This window comes from Urocitellus parryii, chromosome 5, assembly GCF_045843805.1.
Source record: "Urocitellus parryii isolate mUroPar1 chromosome 5, mUroPar1.hap1, whole genome shotgun sequence".
Lineage (NCBI taxonomy): Eukaryota > Metazoa > Chordata > Mammalia > Rodentia > Sciuridae > Urocitellus > Urocitellus parryii.
In genome coordinates this window covers 207,241,318-207,257,641 of record NC_135535.1, presented here as the reverse complement: position 1 = coordinate 207,257,641, position 16,324 = coordinate 207,241,318, and the positions used below count along the sequence as shown (strand labels likewise).

Sequence of the window (16,324 nt, the reverse complement as noted above, 5' to 3'; positions counted from 1 at the left end):
CTCCCTGGAGATGTCCCTTCTGGCTGATATGGTTTGGGCCTGTGCACTCTGAAGCTATGGAAATTAATCCCCGAAACGCTCAGGTCCACATGGCCCCTGGGAGGCTTTTCCAGTCATCCTGGGTCCTGGGGTCTCTAACTACAGGGTCTGTAGTCCTGGGACTGATAATGCTGGAGGGACCGCAGAGCCAGAAGCCAGCCTTATAAAACGACCTGTGAGATTCTCCTTATAGCAGTGAAATCTATGTTTTGTAATTAAATGGTGGGCTGTGGGGCAAGCTTCAAATTCAACAGAAAGCACCACCTCAAAAGTCTGTCACAGAGACAGGCCCTCCCACAGATCTTGAGACCACAGCTCTGACCATTCCCGGGTCTTTCATTTCCTGCTCTCTGGAAAGTAGCTGGTGCGTACTCTACAACTTTCCAGAGATTAGTGACATTCTACCCTTTCAGCTCTAATTAAGTTGCCTCTGAGGATGGAAGAGCTGAAAGCAATTAGAGAAAAAAGCAGTATTTTAAGTTTGATTGTTGAATGGGGGGGGGGGGAAGAGATAAAAACTAATGTTTAATTCAACTGCACCTGTCTGCCCATCTGATATAGATGTGGCTGCATGTGAACGAGAGGGTTGTCAAATCCCAGGCCAGCTCCCTGGTTGCTGCCTGAGCAGAGGGCTCAAACCCTTGGGTTTTGTGCCCCCTTTTCACTCCTAAAATTGGATGTGGGTCTTGTCTATCTATAATTACTAGATTTGAAATTAAAACAGGAATTTAAATAATGTTTCATTAATTTATTTTTAAGTAAATGATGAACCCACTTTATGTGAATATGACTTATTTCTATGAAAAAAAATCTATATTACCCCATTCCAAACAAAACCCCAAACAAACAAACCAAAAACAACCCTAGTAAAAAGAGCAGCATCTTTTCATATTTTCACAAATCTCTGTACTGCCAGGCCTGATGGAAGACAGGCCTTTGATTCTCCAAGGGCTTAAGCATTCTGCAGACTCCACCTGCTCCCTAGAGGAAGGTGGTGGAAAGGGTGAACAATAGCGAGGGCCTCTGGGCGCCAGGTTTGATTCCATAAGCCCCTGAATGGTCCCACGGGTGTGCGCACTGGGCCCCGGATCCCGGAAGCCAGGGTCAGGGCCAGGGTCAGGGCAGCGGGTGGCCATACCTGGAGGAGTCACCAAAGACAGGTTCATGCGCATGGTCGTGCACAAGATGTCTTAATTGAACTTTTTCTAACAGCTAAGCACTCTAACCCTAAATGTGTGGAGATAGAAATGATTAAAATAAATCTTGGGTTCTTGAAACTGAATAGTCAGTCGCCACCGAACAGAAGATAAACAGGGAGGATATTGTGCAATTAGAAGTACCCTCTGCACTTAGCAGAGAACCCGCACCATGGGACGCTGTGCATCACGTTGCTCCCGCGTTTTTAAAAGACAGTGAAACGCGTGCAACTGGAAAAGACACAGGAAACTCCTCAAGATGACTGATTGTGTTTGGTGAGATGGAGAAACCGGGGAGACAGGTTTTTAATTTTTTAAAAATTTAAGTCTTCCAGCAACGAGTGACACATGGCGACGCTTGTGTTTGGCCCTTAAATTAAAAGAAGGCAGGAGGGGGTTCTCTCGGTGACGGGGTCACGTCCCATTTCCGCACTTGGGGTGCAGGGTGCTGCCGGGCTGGGCCATTTTACCTGCCCTGACAGCGTCCGGGAGAGGAGCCCGGCTTTTCCGCCCTCGGCCCCGCCCACGCTGCCCTCGCCCTTCCCATTGGCTCCGCGCCGCGCCTCCTCGCCCAATCGTGGCCTTTAGCGCCACAATTTGAACCGCCGTTTTGGTTTGAATTGGCGGCGCGGCGGGCCCTGGCGCGGAGTAGCCAGGACACCGGGCGCGGCGGGCGGCGGCGGCGGGCGGCAGTGGGGGCGGCGCGGGGGCGCGTGGACACCGCTCGCGTCCCGCTCCCCTGCCGCGCACTGCGGGCGGCGTAGACGGCGCTAGGTGAGCAGGCCGGGCACGGGTGGCTGGGGCCGGAGCCGCGGCGGCCGGCGCCGACGTCTTGGCCGCGGACCCCGGGGTTGGGCCCTGGGTGTCGCCGCCACTCTGAGCCGCTCCCGGTAGCACCCACCTCTTCTGCAGGGAGCGCGGCGAACTTCGCAGGTGCAGTCGGAATCCTGGGTCCTGCGACCCGGCGCACAGATAGGGTACAATGCGGCCCGCGGGGCGCCTGGTGACCATCAAGAGGAGCGGGGCGGACGGAGCCCACTTCCCGCTGAGCCTCAGTAGCTGCTTGTTCGGAAGGTGAGCTCGCCGGCCTGGGCGGGTGGAGGGCTCGCGGCTCCGGCGCGCAGGTCGCTGCGCTTCCTGGACGTGGCAGCTGCTCGACCCGGCTGATCTGCTAGGGAAAGGTTGACTACATCCTTGGTACGTGTGCTGTGGTGATTGACATGCGTTATGCGCGTTTTTGATCAAACAGATTTTGCAGTTGGTTTGATAAATATTTTGCAGTGCAGAGAGGTGTAGATGATTCTTAAACCCGACTGTCTTTAAAAGACACTGTCCCTCCCCAGTAGACACGACCTGGCTGCTCTGGACCTCAGCATTCACTGGGCTGCTGCTCTGTTTCAAAAAATAAAAACCGGAAGGAAAGCCTCCCCCACACCTGCTGCTGTGCTCTGAAACCCCTCAGCGGTTGGCTTTCTCTTTGGGTGCAGTAATATCCCTGGTCCCGGAACGATGCACACAGTTACTAATGGCACCCCCTCACCCTCTAAGGTGTCCTCTAGGTGTGTGATAAGGTCACCTCCCACTGTCTGGTCCCTGTCCTGCATTCTGGCATCACCCCATCCTCTGGATTCCTTCATCTCTCACCATCTTCCTGAGGCATTCCAACCTCTTACTTGTGTTGGTATTTTTAAAAGTTTGAACTTGATGGCTGCATTATTCCCCCTACTCTTGTGCTTGAGGTATTCCTTTCTGTCTTTCAAGTATCTGTTTAAATTGTTATTGGAAGCCAGCCTTTAATGAGCACATGTTTTTCCTAGCATTATCACATGGATGATTAGTGTTTTTGGTTTGTTTCTCCTGGAAGTCTGGGCCCCAAGGGCAAGGGCTGTCTTAATAGTTATGCACCCAGAACAAGGTGTGGAGTCTGGCACATGAGAGGTGATCAATCTATACCATGAGTACATGTCTAGTAGAAAGATATGCTGGAGATTTGGATTTAAAATCAGTGAATAATAGTGGTTCTTGAGAAACAACACCATTTTACCTTTCAGGGGCCATTGGGCAAGGTCTGGGGACATTTTTCCATGTCACTTCTGGAGAGGTGTGTGGCAGAGGGCAGGGTTACTAGGAAACACTCAGCAATGCACAAGACAGCCCAACCTTGAAGTCTTCTCTGGCTCAAAATGTCAACAGCAGTGTTGACATTAAGAAACACTAGGGTTGGGGCTGGGGCTGGGGCTCAGTGGTAGAGCGCTTGCCCAGCATGTGTAAGGCACTGGAATCGATTGTCAGCACAGCATATAAATAAATGAATAAAATAAAGGTCCATCAACAGCTAAAGAAAAGAAGCACTAATGGGTTCTGCCAACAAAACCCACTTCTAATGAAAAAGTTCTTCTTTGCTGCAATGTTCTGGTACCTAAAATTCAGATTCTCTTCTTGATTTTAAAGAAGCTGTCACTTTGCCTAATTTCCTTTCTCTTCAAAAGAAAAAAAAAAGTCCAGTCTTGAATGGCATTCATTTTGGTTATTATAAATAGTACTGCAGCATAGATTTTGCAGGTTTTTATTATTTTAGAGCAGTACATAAGTGCTGTGATAGATGCAGCTGTGCTGAGCCTGGAGGTTCATGTGGAGCCCCTACAGGAAATAAAAGTCTGTCCACTCCTAAAACCCCAGAGGGAGTGCAGTACCAGAGGCTCCCCAGCACTGGGCATTTAGGGTTTCCTTCTGTGCTTTGCCACCATGTCAGCTTTCTGTGCACAGACAGTTGATTCTAGATATTGTTTTTTGTTGCTGGCCTATCAGGATTTTTGATGTTAGGAGACTTTTGAATCTATTTGTTAGTAAGGTGTAGTTTTAAAACAGCAGTGAAGAGCTCACACTTGACATGACTTGGTGCCAGGCACAGGGTGACACGTGCATTGTTTGAACAACACCGACCTGGACACTAAAGAAACCTTTCTGTATATGAAGAAGCTGAAGCACAGGGGGTTGCTAGCAGGAAATACTGAACTTTGGGGTTGGTTAAATCTTTAATCGTACATAAACTACTTAAAAACACAAAGCAAAGCATTAAAGTCTTATAAGCGTAGCTATTTTTGTAAAGGGTAATTAAATTTGTATTGTAGTATTTTTCAGTTCTAATTAAATACTCTACTGGGCTTGGTGGCACATGCCTCTAATCCCAGTGGCTTGGAAGGCTGAGGCAGGAGGATGGTGAGTTCAAAGCCTGCCTCAGCAAAAGCTAGGCACTAAGCAACTCTGTGAGACCCTGTCTTTAAATAAAATACAAAAGAGAGCTGGAGATGTGGCTCAGTGGTGAAGTTCCCCTGGTACCCCCCCCCCACCAAAAAAATTAAGTACTCTAAGTTTTAAAGATTTCAAATAGCTTTTTATGCAACATTTGTAAAAACTTTTGCAAAATATGAAGACCATTTACACTGCATTGTTTTATGTGTTGTTGTTTTTTTTTTTTTGGTTATTCCTGGTCATTACATTTATAGATCAAGCACATTAGTCCAATTCTGTTTTGTTTTGACAATTTGGGATGAATTTTTAAGCAGTTACAACAACCAAAAAAAAATCTTAACTCTTTTATATTAAGGGGTACCGAATGTGACATTCGTATCCAGCTTCCTGTAGTGTCAAAACAACATTGCAAAATTGAAATCAAGGAACAGAAGGTAAGTGAGTGGGTTTTTGGAAGTTGATTTTTGAAACTTTAATTTGCTTTTTTATCTTGTCATTAATTACATATTTTCCCCCTTTTTTTTTAACACTTGTAGGCAATATTGTGTAACTTCAGTTCCACTAATCCAGCACAAGTAAATGGGTCTGCTATTCAAGAACCCGTACCACTAAAGCATGGAGATATAATAACTATTATTGACCGTTCTTTCAGGTAGGTAGAAATTAGTTCAGCTAACAACAAATGGCCTGCTCTGATTAACCGTGGACAGTGCTGCTATTTGGCTGTGATTCCTCCTGATGGTGGTGACGTGGAAGGGCTTCAGGCTTCACTTGCAGTCTTGATAATCTAGAAGCATAGGTCTCTAGGAGTGACACTGTACCCAGATAAGATGGAATTCCAGCATTAAGTGGAAGATAGGTAAACTCATCTTAAAGGAGGCTGTTATTTTCTTGTGAATGTTATGAAACTGTGCTTTTTTAGTTGCTTTTTATTTTAAGCCGAATGCATTCATAGATAGCTACAAAGCAAGATGAACGCTCTTGCGATTGGTTACTACCTGGATGGACTGAACTGTGCTCCCTCGGCACCTGTATTTTGAATTCCTCACCCTGAGTACCTTAGAGTGTGTGAGCGAGGGCTTTAAAGAGAAGTTACACTGAGCCCTTGGGTGGGCCTAGGATGCAGACGCCAGAGGGCAAGTCCAGAGGGCAAGTGTGTGAAGAGGCCAGAGCGGGAGGGCAGCCAGCAGGAGCCGAGGAAGGGCAGAGGAAGCCAGCCTCTAGAACCCTTGGTCTTGGCCTTCCAGCCTCCATGGCTGAGAGCAGCAAAGTTCTGTTGAAGACACCTTATGGTGACTCATTGTGGCAGTCCTAGCAGACTTAATACACCACCCATGTCTTAGGAGATTTCCAGAAGTTCTTCTGTGCTCTCTCTGGTCACTACTTCTTTTTCCAAGAAAGTCACCATGGTAGTAGAACACATCTGTCTTTGGAGTTTTGCTGCTTGAGCATGATCTCCAGGCACTAGAGATGTCTGTCTTCTAGATGCTCCCTAACAGTGAAGGAATACAGCGGTTGTGCGTCTGGCTGCTGCTCTGTGAGGCCCTCTAGCATGTTGGGTGTCTCTATTGTTCCCCCTCATTGCATAAATATTTGATTTAAAAATGTGCACAGCATGCATCATAACAGAAAATTCAAGTGTAAATACAAACAGCTCATTCCAGGAGTGTGGAGGAGAGGTAATTCTCTTTTTGAAATATGTTGAGGCTTTCTTTATGATCAGATATGGTTAATTTCTCACTAAGTCTGTGTATTTGAAAACAGTGTATTATCTAGCTACTGAATGCCGTGTTCTATCTAAATTGATAGATTAGATTCAAATCCTCTATATTGAATTATTACCCTATTTATTAATTACTCTAAGATGTTGAAATCACCTTCTGAGGATTCATTTATTCCATTTTTTAGCCTTTTTGGTTTTTACCATGTTTGGAAGCCTCCAAATGGCATATAATGGCATACAAAAGTCCCCCTGGAGCTGGCCCTGAACATATGGCTGTCATCAGAGCTCTGGCACAGAACTCTGTCACTTATAAACTTCCTCTACCTTTTACCCATATTTCTTTTGGATAATAATTGTAGATAAATTAATTTCTTTCTGATTAGTGCTTACACAGTGTAGTTTTTTCCACCCCTTTAATCTTAACTTTCCATCATTCGTATGGCCTCTTTGAACCTACTGTCAAGTGACTTGTTTTAATTGGAATATCTTCTGGATGGATTGAACTTTGTATCATGATAAAATGTCCTTTGTCTCTATGTGCAATTTTAAAGGACATTCTTATTGAATGTAGACTTCTAGGTAGGAAGTATCTGATCTGGAATGGAGACCAGCACTATTTTCCCCAAAGAAAATACCGTTAGATGGAGATCAGTTGAGATGATTAGAGATCTCTAGTGAAGAATAGAAAACAGGCCTTAGGGAAAAGGATTTGATTCAGCCCTCTGATATCATAAGAAACCATTCCAGATACCTAAAGACTTTCAATCCGGGTAGGATCAAAATTCAAATCAGGCTCTTTCAAAAATCCTGTAGAATAATGGATTGCTTCCATGGATTTGATCTCAGATCAGTCACAACAGTTATGGAGCCCCACTAAGATCCTAGGCACAGAGTAAGTGGGAGTAGATGATCATGGTGTTCTGAAACAGCCCTGCAGTTCCCTGAAGTGAAGTCACAGCTTTATGTTCACCTGAAGTGTGTCACTCCACGGTGAGTGAAGAGCGAGTTACCTCCGGGTTGCAGGAGGTGTGCTTCATGCTGTTCACTGGCTTCCAGGAGTGTGGGGGAGAGGAAGCTGGCTCTGCTCCTATTCAGTAGGCATTCACACAGAGGTGCTCAGAGAGATTGTCTAGCCATTCCCAGGCCAGTCAGTAGGAGTTAATCTGGGTTCCCACCTCTGACAACAGTGTTCCAAAAGAAACCTGAGAAAATTGATTCAAGTTTCAGCTCTAAGTTCATTTCAGTGTAGAAGGTAATGTTCCGAACAGAGCCTGAAGTTTTTTCTTGCACATGACCCAATATGGAGGCTTCAGCTAGAGGGTGTGAATCCCAGACTAACTCTGCCATCCTTCCCTGTGCTGTAGGTATGAAGATGAAAGTCGACAGAATGGCAGCAAGTCAACTGAAAGTCCTGGGAGGACTCGTGAACAGGTGATGGGAAGGACCATTTGGATTGGGGCTCTGATTCTTCTTTGATGATAGGAAATCATTTAGAGGCATTTTGACAAATGATTTTTTCTTACTTTAAATCAGCGAGGATGGCTTTCTGGCTATAGCAGAAAAATAAGATACGAAAACAAGTTGAACCTTAGACACAGTGAAATAATCTAAAACTGTTTCTTTGTGATTCAGAATGAGGGTACTGCATTGTCTTATGCTTTTGGCCAGAACGTCTCCTCTAGTATGCTGTGCTCTTCCTGGAAGCCTGTGGTTGGAGCAGCCCTGACCCAGGGACATAAACCTTGGGATCTGCACTGCCTCATAGTAGCTTTTGTCCTCCTCTCATTATTCTCATCCATCTGTGTGTCTAAAGTAATCATGTAAAGATCGTGAGAACCAAGATGCTTCCTGTTGTGATGTGAAGCCAGTCCCAGGGATAGGCCATGTGAGAAGCCCTGGCTATCTAGACTGTCAGTGCACAATGGGTACACCAGGGGCACAGCTTATTAAGCACGATTCTGGTCACATGCTTGGAGACTTAGTGCTTGGAGACTTTGTGGGGCGCAGCCGCTCTAGGACGTGTCCTGAGAATTTGTCTTTTCTGCTCTTTGGGAAGCTGCTCACGAGCAGCTTTGTGTGGGGCCAGGTGGAGTTGTTGGTTTGGAAGTCAGCAACAGGCACTTGAGCTCAAGAGCTCTGCCACAGCCTGGTGACGGGGGTAGCTCATTGAGTCGGGGCTCATCTGCTCCTGTGCTGCAAACTATTTTGGGGGGTTATCCCACACACCAGCCGTTATCCAACTTGTTATTAGGTGTAAAGAAGTTAGCCAAGTAGTTATGGAACTATGGACTGGACTTCTTGGCAGTCTGTATCACTTGTCACCTGTGATTAAAGTAAATATTAAAGTTGCATATGTTGAGAAAATTATAGTAATTTGACAGGGATTTTATGGCTATCAATAAAATGGCACAAAAATGGGATTATATATATCACACATATTTTAAATTTTATTAGTAGTTCATTTTTGTTGTTTAGTCATAAGATTCTGGTCCATTTTGGATTGGAAATAAAATAAAACTCATCTTTCATAGATAGTTTTAGAAGGTGTTAAATATCAAACTTGAAGGGACTCAGTGAAGCGGTTAGACTCTTTGCCTTTGGTAATAGCTTTTGGAAATTTTCTTAGTATTCTAGGTGATACACTTTTCCTCTGGAGTCTCAGGCTTCTGCGACTTGTCTACATGTCATTTGTTATTTCTTTCCTGTTGGGCTGCCAGGGTGTGTGGGGGTCTAATATGCAGGCTGAGGCTGCAGTGCCCCTGGCTGAGTTGCTTCCACTGTGCCTTCACCTGGGCTCTCAGGTGACAGCACTGAACATGCTTGTGGCCATGGTTCACCCACAGGTCCTGGACCCATTTCTGCTGAAGCTTGTGGTCAATAGTTCTGCTTGGGGTGGGTGAATAGGTGTAGACAATGCTCGATTTTAGCTTGATTCCTCTCTCATATGATACGGGGCCATCACTTGAAGTTATAGAATCTTTCTGAGGTTTAAGTTAAGTCATTTTATGCCTGGGGTTTGTTTTTTTATTCTATCACTTGCTCTTATTTAAAAGCCAGCTAAGATGTGTCTGGATCTTGACCACTAGCTTCTCAAAGTCTCTAAATGTCAAAGGAGCAGCTTTGCAAAGAAGATAATTAGTAAAAAAGAATATTTTCATTGTGATGACCACCAACATTTAGGAAGGCACTGAAATCATTGTTCTTGCTTTCCCAATGCACAGGGACCAGCGCGGCGTGCCTCGAGAGCTGGCTCTTCAGCTGACCCTGGTTTGTACTTGGTTGGGTTCACTTCTGGGATCCTCAGGGCCAGACCACTGCACAGTGGCCAGGGGAGGGCTAGTGGGGGCACAAGTGTGAGACTCTAGGAGGTGTGCCATGTGACCCGTCAAGCCTAGGCAGAGCTGTCACCGTTTCCCTAGTAATTGATGGGTTACTGAGTTTAGGGTAGAGTCCAAGTTCACATAAATTGAATTTTCAGTTGTCAGTTTAATTCTGAGTCATTCAATAGATTATTGTCACTTCATCTTGATTGGAGGCTAATGTGATTTTTTTTTATTTATTTGAATCAAAATATTAATATCTTAAGGCTTACAGAGTTTAGGCAGTAAATAATTTGTAGACTAAGGGAAAAGCAAGGTTATAAGGCAATTTGAAACAATTATGATACTAAATTCTACAAGTTTTAATCATTGAGAAAATCTTGAATTTCTGTTTCTTATTTCAAAATTTATTGTCAAGATGGGAAAGAGCAAGATTCCAAAGCCCATTCAAAGATCATGGGAAGAAATGCTTGGGGAAAGCCTGTGGAGTGTGCCAAGGAGATCACAGGAGACAGTCCTGCCTTGGATGATGCTGACCCAGAACCACCTAGCGCTCGGCCCTCAGAACATCAGGGGCAGGATGGCAGAAATGCAGGGGATACCTCTTCTGGGGACTCTAAGGCAAAGCCCAGAGTAACGTTAGTGAGCAGCCATGGAACACCGAGGTCTGTTGCCTCTGCGCAGTGCTTGGACAACAGCAAGAGAAGTGAATCCCCCTTTAAGAAGCTTTATCAGTCGATGAAGGAGGAGTTGGATGCAAACCCAGCAGGACAAAATGTACAATGCCAGAGGAAATCAGGAGCACACAGTGGTGGCCCAGCAGAGAGAGGAAGCACTGGTAGTTTGCAGAGGGAGCCCCAGCTGGTGCTGTCATGTCAACCAAGACGGAAATCTGGGAGGAGCCCCCCCATGAAGGAAGACCCTTTCCCAGAACCAGAGACCGGCCAGACTGAGAAGGGAAGTGACTTGGAGCCCATGGAGGCCTCGAAGAGGCTTGTGGGTCCCGGCACTCCTCTCTCTAAGATGACCAGAGAGAAGGCCCCTGTGCCGTGTCCACAGCTGCCAAGTTTTGCTCAGGAACATAAGAATGAAGACCTGCGTGTGACTCTGAGTGAAAGTGCCGGTGTCAAGGCAGTCGATGTGACAGGTCCTCCTGGGAAGCTTTTAATTAGAAATCAAGCACCAGTCAAAGCCGAAGGCACTGCCAACCCCAACAAAAAGCCAGAAAATCTTTCTTCTAGAAGCAGGAGGAGTGTTCCTACAAATATGGAAGTGCTGCCCACAGAAATCCAGAGCCAGCCTTTTTTAACTCAGTATCTCACTCAAGTTGAAAAGAAGATTCAAAAGGATTCCTTCAATAAGCCTGAGAAATTGGGCACAGCGGCTGGACAGATTTGTTCTGGGTTACCTGGTCTTAGTTCGGTTGATATCAGCAACTTTGGTGATTCCATTAGTAAGTTTGTTTAATGATAAATCTACTTTCCCCCAAAGTTTAATATCTACTGTATATATAGATACTAATGAGACTGTCAATAAATATGAGCTTTGTGGTGAGGAACCTACTTAAGCCCGAGGGTGCAATGACGAGGCATGTTTCCATTTCAGGTATAGATGAGTCTAAAGACCTGGATTATTGTAGCCAGCCACAATGGGAAGGTGCACTAGTAGGGAAGTATGCACAGGCCACCTGGGATAGGTAACCCCAAAGCATGTGGTTCTCTTTCCTTCTATCTCAAAATAGGAAGGGGAATATTTATAATTGCTTTTGATTTAGGGTTCAGTTGTGAACTACAGCTTACTGAATCCTATGCATTAGGTTGGAATAAACCCCTGGAAACCCTGTGAGAATCACTGAACATAGTGGTAGCTCTCAGAGATTAATGCTTTGTTCTCAGAGTCTCTTCCAAGCACTGTGTTATAAACACTGGACTAGGTGTTGGGCTTTGTAGCCACTGACACCGGGAGGAACGTCCATGAAGTGTTCTTATATTCCTATTGCAAGTGGGGCAGCTAACAACCCAAAGTCCCAGAGTGAGTGTCTTTCATACCAGGAGTGGAGCTCTGGCTTCTTCCTACTTGCTGCAGCTGGACCACTGTGTCTGTCCACTAAGCCTCCTACAGGGGCTCCTCACTTGGTCAGAGATTTGTGCTGATGGGTGGTTCAGGAGGTTGGGCGGGGGGCTGAGTCACATGAACCCCCCAGATAAGTTTTTATGGCTCACATTCTGCTCACTATTTGTAGGTGTGGGTCAGGCCCAAGCATGTGTGTCTTAGAAAGTTCTCTCTGGCCACTGTTAGTGTTTGTCTCCATCATCCCTCTGCCCCAGTGCCAGCCGCTGCTACAGACTGGTCACTCTCTTCAGTGTTAGAGAAAAGCTCTGCACTGTGCACTAGACACTTGCTGTCTCAGTTGCTCCTCCCGAGGTATTTTCGGGAGTCCCAGGGTAGCTTTGGCTTCACCAAGGTTTAGAAGAACCCAGGTGTCAGGTTCCAGTTGGTTAGATTTTAATAGTAGTTTGAAATAATCATGCCTCCTGTGAGGTTTACTCATGGCCCTTTTCACATCTGCCGTCCTTCCTTAGACAAGAGTGAGGACTTGTCCTTGAAGAGAAGGCGCGTGTCCTTTGGTGGTCGTCTAAGACCTGAATTATTTGATGAAAACTTACCTCCTAATACCCCTCTCAAGAAAGGGGAGACACCAGCCAAGAGGAAGTCTCTTGCAGCTCACAGTCCAGCTGTCCTGAAGAAGATCATCAAGGTAGGCTGGACAGGCGGTGGCCTTCTCTGCAGGGCTCACAGGGACACACCTCCTGCCCAGATGCTGCTCCAAGCAGAGTGGCCAGTCAGATCTGCAGTCTTCTAATCAATAAGCTTTTACGGCACTCAGTCACTTATCTTATTTGGTCTGGGAAGGTAGACATCAGCTCCCAGTTGGCTGTAAGGTGGCTCAGTGGGTCGGGCGTGTGTGACACTTTTACTTTTGGAGCTCAAGACCCCCGACACCTGTGCCTATATACACCTGTGCCACAGACCCACCTGTGTCACACTACAGATGTCCAGTTAGAAAGATTCTGGGTTCATTGACTCATAGCCACGGGATCATTTCATCTTCTTCAGGGTTGAAGGTGAAGTCAGGGCTTTTGACTGGGAAGGAGGAAAATCTTTGGTAAATCCGTCTCTTTTGCACAGTCAGCTTTGTAGGCATTTTTGTCCCTGGTGCTCTGCCTCCCTCCCTGTCTTCAGCCCCTGGGGAGTGGGACTGCGTGGCTCACTGTAGCCAGGACTGTCCAGCTTTACTCTCTCTTAGTAACAAGAAGAAGTGGCAAGGCCCACCTCTCTCCTTCCTGTTTTACCCTGGCTCGCAGTGGCCAGTCTCGTGACCAGACACCTGCAGTGGGCTGGGCCAGGACTGAGCTCGGAGCTGGGTCATCTCACTCAGCAGGCTGTCCCTCCATCTTTCCGCTGGGAATACCTCCAGTCCGACTGGATTTCTGCTTTGTCTCCATTTTCCTTCCCTAAGTGAATGGGACAAGCTCAGCTCTGCCTTAACCTTGTAAGACAGTGCTTTAAACATTGGGTGCTTTGAGATTTTAACAGCTTAAATTCTTCATTGAAAACATTTTGGCAGGCCTGACAGAGATGTTATGTTTTGGGGAAAGTTTCTCTTGACCATTTCTTCCCATCAGGAACAGCCTGCGTCACTAGGAACAGAGTCTTCAGGAGTCTGCTGGGAAGTAAAAGCACAGAGTGTGTCTACAGGGTTCCTAGCTGCTAGTCCCAGAATAACTGCAGCAGGGCCAGGTGATGAAAGACGCAGATCAGGCAAGGCCTCAGCTACCTCTGGTGGCAACAAGTCCCCTCAAGACACTCCTAAGAAAGCTGGGAGGAAGAGTGGCCAACTGTCTTCAAAGAGGACTTCTATTAGCCGAAGCCAACATGGCATTTTGCAGATGATTTGTTCCAAAAGGAGAAGCGGTGCTTCTGAGGCCAACCTCATTGGTTAGTGTTGGGTTGGAGAATATGTTTTAAGGTCATTTTTTCTCATTAATTAGTCCCAGTTTTTGTTTAAGTTTCACCATCTTTTCTCTGACAGTTGCAAAATCGTGGGCAGATGTAGTTAAACTCGGTGCAAAGCAAACACAAACAAAAGTTGTGAAGCATGGCCCCCAGAGGCAGGTGAACAGAAGACAGAGAAGACCCAACACTCCCAAGGTAGGAGATTCCTGTGGGTGGCTTGTGCACACCTGCTGCTGCTCAGGTCGCCTGAAGTGTGTGCTCATGCTCTGCTGTTTTGTCCCTCTCACCTCTTTCCACAGAAGCCCACAGGCCCCGTTCACCATCAGTTTAGCACGGGCCATGCAAACTCTCCTTGTACCATAATAATAGGGAAGGCTCAGATTGAAAAAGTGACCGCGCCTGCTCGGCCCTACAGGATGCTGAACAACTTGGTCTTCAGTCAGAAAATGGACTATAATGAAGACCTTTCAGGTAAAGCAGCAGAGTTCCTGTGATCGTAACTCTTGATGTCCTGACTGTGACTCTGATGCTGTTTGCCACCTTTGCTCATCTGCTGTGCGTGCCATCATAGAGCAACAACCGAGGCAGCTGGCCAGGGTCACAGACTTCAATACGGGAAGCTGGTTGGGAGTACAAGGCCATGTCTGCACATTGGGATCATGTGTCCTCCAGAAAGCACCTCTGAACATGGCAGCTGCTTTGCATGCTTTTTCCCGGACGGCAGCATCGGAGCAGGGAACTGAAAATGCTTTGGGGGGAGAAGGCCACCTTTTCTTAGTTCCCTTTGCTGTGCAGTTGTTATGGCTGCTCTTGGCGGAGCTGGAACAGGTGTTTTTGAGCAGTGCTTCGCTTCTTCAAGCAAAGCTTTCTTTCTTTGAAACTTAACTGTATCTTGAAAGAAAGGCTCTAGGAGAACCTACCAGGAGGGTCTTTAGACCATTAATTGAGCCAATGCTTCCACACTGTTCACATTCTTATGAAGGTGTGAGCTGACTTGCTTAGAGATCACAGCTATGGCGAGGAAGCAGGTTTTAGGTTCCATATCACATGGTAGATGAGTGGTTTCCACTGTGCAGCTCAGGAGGGAGCTGAGTTTTGAATTGACTGGATTTTGCAACCTTATTTTTATTTCATGGCATGTTGGGAATTGAAAGTCATCGTACTGCTCAGTAGGCAAAGTGCATTAATAAGAGTAATACTTGGATCAATTCATTTATCTTTAAAAAGAAGAGCAAAACAGAAACAGTAGGTGAATGTATATATGTATACTTGTAAATTGTGAGTATGTATAGGATACTGATGCACATTTTACAAAATGTTAAAAACAGCTCAAAAGTACTTCTTTTTATATATCAACCTCTAATTTGAATTTTTTTTTAGTTATGCATAACACTAGGATTTGATTTGGCATAATTATAAAAACATGGAACATAAGTTCGCTCCATTTCAGTCCCCAGTACTTGTCCTTTCCCTCCTATCCTCCCTCTCCTGGTCCCTTCCCGCTTCTCTACTGATCTTTATTCACTTTCAGCTGGGTTTTGGTGTCTTGCCGGTATTGGTGAAGGTGAGCTGCTCTGTGGAATGCCCAGAGACTTGCATAGCAGAGCTGGGTCAGCTTCGCCCACTGCCTTTTATTTTAATAGGTCCCCCCACCCCCATCCTGCGGCCCCTTTTAAGATAAAAATGAGATCTTAAATACTCTGTGCCTAGGACACTGGGTTGTCCCAAGCACTTCTTCCTTCAAGACCCTTGTAGGAGTCCTGCAGTTTCACCCCTGGGTGTTGCTGTCCACTTAGAAACAGTAACTGCTGGACCTAGGCCCTGGGTGCTTTGGGGAAGGCCTGGAGGGCTGAGAGGAAGGAGACCTCTGTGAAGGACTGGGTCAGTTGGGAGCCTCAGCTGGCTTCCCAGACGATCCTGCAGAGGGCGCTGGCCCAGGAATGCGGGCTCCCTCTCCGCGGCTGCAGCACAGGAGAACAGGAGTGCAATCTTACACATGAGATACTGTATTCTTTCTTTTTCTGAGATGTCACTACTGCTTTGTTGGTGTTAAAATGGTATGCAATGCTATTTGGATTTTTAAAAATACATACCATGACTTGTCCAAACTAAAAATGGGCAGCATCCCGTCACTTTCTAAAAGGTGGGGAGATATTATTTGTACGCAAAATCTTGGAGGAACCAGAACTCTTGGGGAAGCAGCAGGCCCTTGGGACTGGATGCCCGGGGGGGAGACCCTGAGGGAACAGGCCCACCACCAGTTTCTGTCCTGCCGGCTCTTTTGTTGGCGGACTAGTTTGGAAGACCATAGAGGACGACTCCCTCATTTGATTTCCTCTCCTGTGAGAAAGGGGTAGAGGAGAAGCTGTATCCACCTGTTTTCTCATTGTCCTCTTTTAAAAATGAGCACATTATTAATAGCTAATGAGACCCTGAGTCCTAGGCGTCCTGGGGCTTAGGAGTTTGCCTCCCATCATTCAGTCTGTTTGGTATGAGAACTGGGGTGGCTAAGTGTACATAAGTAATATGTTCAAGATGTTTTCATTTTCCAGGGCTCACTGAAATGTTCAAGACCCCAGTGAAGGAGACAACTCGAAGGACAACCACGTCTCCCAGCACTCTTTCCAGTTCAGAGAAATCGCTTGGAGAAAAGCCTCAAGTAACTAACTCCGGAGGAAAACCTCTGCCCCTCACTTTGGAGATTCCGGGTTGGTTGGCTTTCCTCCTAGACTGTCCTGCACTGGGAACTCAGAGATGGCTTCATCTCTAAACCTTCA

At 46.2% G+C, this 16,324-nt stretch overlaps 1 protein-coding gene across 1 annotated transcript in view; it reads left to right on the top strand.

Moving 5' to 3' along the window:
* Positions 1 to 2,217: 2,217 nt before the first annotated feature.
* Positions 2,218 to 16,324, top strand: part of Mki67 (marker of proliferation Ki-67) — a 28,051-nt gene continuing 13,944 nt past the window's right edge. Inside the window, exons 1-11 of the mRNA XM_077799133.1 lie at positions 2,218 to 2,309; positions 4,843 to 4,921; positions 5,024 to 5,139; positions 7,575 to 7,641; positions 9,432 to 9,477; positions 9,949 to 10,983; positions 12,113 to 12,288; positions 13,217 to 13,529; positions 13,624 to 13,742; positions 13,847 to 14,018; positions 16,100 to 16,255. Of these exons, the coding sequence (XP_077655259.1) occupies positions 2,218 to 2,309; positions 4,843 to 4,921; positions 5,024 to 5,139; positions 7,575 to 7,641; positions 9,432 to 9,477; positions 9,949 to 10,983; positions 12,113 to 12,288; positions 13,217 to 13,529; positions 13,624 to 13,742; positions 13,847 to 14,018; positions 16,100 to 16,255 (2,371 nt within the window). The remainder of the gene's footprint in view (positions 2,310 to 4,842; positions 4,922 to 5,023; positions 5,140 to 7,574; positions 7,642 to 9,431; positions 9,478 to 9,948; positions 10,984 to 12,112; positions 12,289 to 13,216; positions 13,530 to 13,623; positions 13,743 to 13,846; positions 14,019 to 16,099; positions 16,256 to 16,324) is intronic.